General features: G+C 42.1%; 1 protein-coding gene across 3 annotated transcripts in view; it reads left to right on the top strand.

The window, feature by feature from the left end:
- The window catches only part of LOC126405259 (cytoplasmic dynein 2 heavy chain 1), a 145,615-nt gene extending 141,106 nt beyond the window's left edge, over positions 1 to 4,509 (top strand). For all 3 annotated transcript variants that reach the window (XM_050068912.1, XM_050068929.1, XM_050068921.1), the window contains 4 exons: positions 1,355 to 1,464; positions 1,548 to 1,629; positions 2,662 to 2,778; positions 3,678 to 4,509. In XM_050068912.1, coding sequence (XP_049924869.1) covers positions 1,355 to 1,464; positions 1,548 to 1,629; positions 2,662 to 2,778; positions 3,678 to 3,839 — 471 coding nt within the window. In that variant the 3' untranslated portion in view covers positions 3,840 to 4,509. The remainder of the gene's footprint in view (positions 1 to 1,354; positions 1,465 to 1,547; positions 1,630 to 2,661; positions 2,779 to 3,677) is intronic.
- The last annotated feature ends 1,491 nt before the right edge of the window (positions 4,510 to 6,000 follow it).

Here is a 6,000-nt window from a genome sequence, read left to right on the forward strand (position 1 = left end):
TCTGGCTGGGTTTAGGCAACAAAAGCTCCTGGTTGGGTTTAGGCAACAAAAGCTTCTGGTTGGGTTTAGGCAACAAAAGCTTCTGGTTGGGTTTTGGCAACTTTAAGCTTCTGGTTGGGTTTAGGCAACAAAAACTCCTGGTTGGGTTTAGGCAACAGAAGCAGTGGTTGGGTTTAGGCAACAAAAGCTTCTGGTTGGGTTTAGGCAACAAAAGCACCTGGTTGGGTTTAGGCCACAAAAGCTTCTGGTTGGGTTTAGGCCACAAAAGCTTCTGGTTGGGTTTGGGCAACAAAAGCTTCTGGGTTTTGGAAATAAGAACAGGGTTTGGCTTTAGAATCTTATAGAATGCGAACACCGCTCTCTCTGGTGGAAGTCGGTGTTTGTTGGACTCATCCACCACCTGAGCCACTCAGACTTTTGCCACCTTAACTTTCGTCCTTGTCCTGACACCACCAGGCGCCATTAAACTATAACAGCAACCAGCCACATATGTTGACATTAAAGGACGCCTTTTTTCAGTGGTTGCTGACACCGCAAGTCACTGCCCAAGCACCGGATTTCGACTATTTCAGAGTGAGACCAGGCTCTAAATGTAAGCTTGTGAACATACTGAAATGGTGTGTGGCTGATTAAAATAGAAAGCACACATTTGTTGTCATATTCAGGGGCCACAAAAAATGTTACTGAGGGCCACCGCTAGCCCAAAGGCCGCATTTTGAGAAACTGTGATCGAAATATACAGTAAATACACATGCTCAAATAAGTGTATGTATGTGTGCGTGTGTGTGTATGTGTGCACTGTTATTGCCATTAGCGGATAATTGGGGTTCCAATGTTATCGGCTTGTTGATGTGGTGATAAAAGACAAGGGCACATTAAATACTCTATTAGCCACACATTTTTATTGACTTTGCGTTTTGCTCTGTCCCTTTGTAACCCCTTTTTATCTCTCGTTAACAAACACACACCGACTCGGAATAGAAATTATGATCATTCCACTCACAGATCGATGTCCTCCATGAAAATTTAAAGAGCTAAATACAATACAAACATCGACTATTTGTATTCTTTGTTACCCAAACTTCATTCAGATTCATGGTGAGAGGGTGAATATTTAGAGCAAATATTTTAAGTATTTAGAGTGTGCTCTATTTGTGTCAAATTGAACTGAAGAAAACTGTGTGTGTTCTCATTATCTTTCATTGATCCACTAAGTGTTTTGCCTGACTCCGGTGTGAAACTGATGAAATTTTATGCCTGAATTGTGTGTTCACTTTGAGAGTTTATTTGTTATTAACTATGTTTGTGGTTTATTAATCTCTGTGTATTTTATTTTATATCTCTGTGTATCCAGAGTTGGGTGGAGCGCGCAGGCAGACAAGCTCTTTTATCAGACAGCCTCGATCTGTCCGAGCTCTTCCACCCTGACACCTTCCTCAACGCTTTGAGACAGGAAACTGCCAGGTAACGCTGAATGCTTGTGTGTTTATGTGAGACAGACAGAGAGTACGGGTGCTGAGGTTAATAACATCTTTGTGTTGTTTTAGGTCCATGGGTTGTTCTATGGATAGTTTGGTGTTTGTCTCATCATGGAGGAGTCCCATTACGCAGGCCAAGCTGCAAGTGAAGGTAGAATTACGACAAGCACACATGATCCCGCAGATCATGCATGCAGACAGCAGACTCACACTGCTCCCATCCAGCTGCAGAATACTGGCGCTATAAACAAGGCCGACTCTGGCTGAGTGATAATTGGAAAATAATGAAGTAAAAGACTGCAAGAATTGAATACAGATGCAGATAAGAAGGCAGAACGTTAGAAAGAAAGCAAAGAGTTTACCGCACTTTCATTAGAAGCTGTTTCCTTGACAGCAGTCATCTCTGGCCTCCTGTGCTCTTGAAATGCCCTTGATGGGCACAGATTCACACACTTGTGTGTGAGGGCACACTCATTATACAGGACCACTTTCAGTCTTAATTTCTTTCCCTTTCATGCTGTGTTTTAAGGCTGATATAATTGCATTGTCCAAAGTTTAAATACTTTTAGACATTTGTTTCTTTTCTGTCATGCCAATAAAAATTGGCACAGTTTGATGTGCACTTAGTTAGAATATACAAAGAGAAAGGGGAAGGGTGTGGGTGCTTAAAAAGAGGCTGCAGCTGCAGGGAGGGAAGGGAAATACTCAGACATCTGACAGAAAGAGAAAGGGGATAATTGTTGTGAAGCAATGAGCTCTTACACACACACACACACACACAATGTAGCTTTTTCAGGATTTGTCTCCCGCTCAGTCTCTTGCTTTTTCTTGCCCAGATCATGGTGATTTAGTTGTCTGTGTATGTCTGAGTTGACGCCAGAGTTCCCTTTGCTCTTCTGCCCTACCGTGGAAAATCCCTGAGTCACTGGACTGAGTTCACTCCCATGTGTCATGAACAATGTGCATAACATGCTACATAATCTGGTGACAGCAATGTGTGTCTCCCGCTCATGCTCCGCCTTTACATACACTCTCATCTCTTGATATATCTCACCAGACATTTTGACTCCATTATCCCATCCTTCTGTTTAATCTGCTGTTTATATTCTATCTTTCTCTCTCTGTCTCCTTTTTACCTTCCCCTCCTTCACATCTTTTTGCTTCTCTCTCACTCCTTTTCCAGGTTGGAGGTCTGCAGTTGGAGGGTTGTAGTTTTGACGGTGTTCATCTTTGTGAGAATCAACACGACTCTCCCAGTGTGTCGGCTGTCCCGCCCTGCTACATGGCCTGGGTTCCACAGGTATGTATTTAAAACAGTAACATATTATTGTCTTCACCATGGAAATTCAGTTTTCTGTCTGTCTGACATCTGAATTTCATGAAACGTGGACAGGACATGGACTTTGGTCCAGACAACCATATTTGTTGTTTTGTCACATTGTTCATTTTGTCTGATATGATGATGAAATGAACTGATAGACCTTTTTGTAACCCCTAAGGACATGTTTACATATTCAGTTTGCAAATACAGAGCAGCAGTTGTCTGTGGCAGAATGCTCAACACTTTCACTCATATAACTTATCATGTTTTATCCATTTTATCCATTATCATTCCAATACATGTAAACTATGTAGGTATTGTTCAGACTGTCCGCCCAAATCTGATTTTTGGCATGTTCCGATTGTATCCAGATTGATCTAGAATGTCTAGACAGAAGAAAAAAAACATGAAATGTGATTTTTCCAAATTGGATCCAAACCAAATTTGGAGCTATTTTAAAGTGCAGTTCCAATCGGATTTCCACAGATGCGTCTCAGTCCGGCCGCTCTGGCTGCTCAAATTAGATTTCAGATAGTCTTTAGCGGCACTCGTAACGACAACATCAGATCCAGAGTGGGGGATGTGCTGTGCAGAATCTGTGCTGCTATCAGCAGAGTGGAGAACAACTACGGCCAGACGGCGAAATAAACTGTCTGCTGGCACTTCTTTGTTCTCATACCGTGTTGAAAAAGCCAAATCACCAGCGTAGCTACGTAGTTAATGATATGTACGTCATAATCACAGCAACATATGCAGATAGGCCTGTGATGTCTGGACACAAATTCGATCTGATCACTTTCTGCAGTCTGAACGTAGCCGTAGAAATGCAGTTATTGTACATACACTCATTAATTTATGTCTTTTGTGTTTGATCACAGAACTCCGCTGCTGACTCCGCCGCATCAGAGGACAATATCTGGCTGCCTCTGTATACGAGCTCAGAGAGGGTGAAGGTGGTCACGCACATCTGTCTTCCCTGTGGAGCGAACCCCAACCAGTGGATCCAGACCGGAGCCGCTCTCTTTCTCAAACAGCAGTGAAAGGACATATGATGAGCCGTACAGACCGCAGCGACAGTCTTTTGTCAGCCTCAGGTGAAGATATTACCAGCATGAAAGGCAGATTTGACCGGGGCATCAAATAACAGGACAAATTATCTGCGCTCCGAAATGTCAGGCTCTAATGCTGACACCATCGTTTTTTAATTAAGCACCTTAGCTTCGAGACCAGTAACTTAAACATGCAGTTACTGTGTGTCACTATCATTTGCATAATTTGGTACAAGGGAAAGCACCAGAGGAGAAAACAGATAGTGAATAATTGACTTTACAGTGCTCTGCTTTTTGGTTTAACAACGACACTAATACTTGGATGAGAACTCCTTTTTTTTTCCTTAATGGAGCAGTCAGCTACACGGAGCGGCAGTAACATCTTTAATGATAAATAAACATAATACTATTTGAATCTGAGGCTGTTACAAGGTTTGATGCCTACAGTAAATCTCCTAATGCTAGTCTCATAAACACTATCCCAGTCATCTTATACATTTCATAAAATAGTTTAAAACTGTTGTTACTTTGTTTAAAGAGCTTGTGTAGAAAGCAGCATTATCCAAATTTCAAAATGTGTTAGCCTTGAATGTTTGTTTCACAGTTATATTGTTGCATAAATGTATTTCTGGATCTTATTTATTCAAAATAAAGATTATTGCTATAATATTTGGTCACTAACATGCACATTCTTCAAGTACGGTGGTTGATAAGAAACTCAAACTCTCTTCGTTGAATGTCAGTTTAGCATGTGTTATTAGTGGAGAAGTTGCGGATGATGTTTCCAACACCGAGATGTGTGTGTGCGCGTGTGTTTCAGAGCATGACTGACCCTCCACCGCACATTATCAGTAGTCACAACTGTTCAGCAGTAAACAATACAGATTACAGTTCACGCCGCTCGAGCCGCCTCTCACTCAATTCTGCTGAAACGGGCTTTACAGGCGTGACACGCCTCAGTGTCTGTTCCCAAAGCAAACAGCGGCTCTCTCTCACACATACACGCATTCACAAGCACTCAGTTAGTCCCTAACCTGTGTGTGATTGGTTCTGAGTTGAGGTTGAGCGGAGTCAGTGAAGCTATGATGGATGACCACAGAACCACAAGGGAGGGTGTAAGGTGTGTGCGTTTGTGCATGAATCCAACCAAGAGCATTAAATTTGATTGATGGCTTAATTAAGGTTTTGTTTTCCGTACCTGCCTCTTTTTTCGTTTGCGTTCCTGCAGTTGTGCAAATGTTTGTGAGCGTGTCCGTGTGTGCGATGTCCTGTAAATGTGTGTGTATTTGTGGAGACAGAGAAAAGGGGTTGAAATGAGGGAGGAGCGGGTATTGTGTGTGCACTGCAGTGTGACAAAATGGGAGTGAAATGGAACAGCAGATTTAAAAAAAGAGAGGGGATTGGATTTCGGCGAAACACAGCCCTCTGGGTCAGAGAGTGAAAGAGAGACAGAGGGACGGAGGTGAAGAGAGACAGAGAGAGATGATGCGGGGAGCGAGGGAGCGAGAAAAAGGCTATAAAACCTGAATGAGAAAATTGTAGAGAAACAGGAAAATGAGCAGAGCACAGGTGACAGAGGCTGGGAGGAGAGCAGGGGTTAAAGGGAAGAGATGGAGGGAGAGGGTCAGGACAAGTAGGGAGTGAGTTATGGGAAAACGAAGAGGAGGGCAGAGTGTGTAATATTCGTTCAAGTGATGCAGCAGTGTTTATAGCTGCTACAATACTGTCCTGACAGCTGACTTGTTCTTCCTCTCTTTTACAATCTTTAAGGGATGGTTCTTCCCAAAATCAAGTGTTGGAGATATCGGCTATAGAAATGTCTGCCTTCTCTTTCATATGAATGAAATATGAAAAGATAGCAGTTGACAAGTTACAAGTTGTTAGGCAAAAATAATTGGTTATATAAATATTTTATACATTTACACTGGTTTGTATTTGTAAGTCATGGATAATTGGTTAATTTATATTATATGCTAAGACGGTTATATTTTGTAAGATAGATAGTTGGTAATTAATGTATATTAACATGGGTTATTTTTGTGTGAACTCTTGTTTTTCAAAGAAGTTTATCTTGGGTGCATCTACAATGGACAACCAAGAAAGGATGGCAGAGGAGATACCTGCACACCAATGCAACTGGGCAGGACAGCCA

This window comes from Epinephelus moara, chromosome 2, assembly GCF_006386435.1.
Source record: "Epinephelus moara isolate mb chromosome 2, YSFRI_EMoa_1.0, whole genome shotgun sequence".
NCBI lineage: Eukaryota > Metazoa > Chordata > Actinopteri > Perciformes > Serranidae > Epinephelus > Epinephelus moara.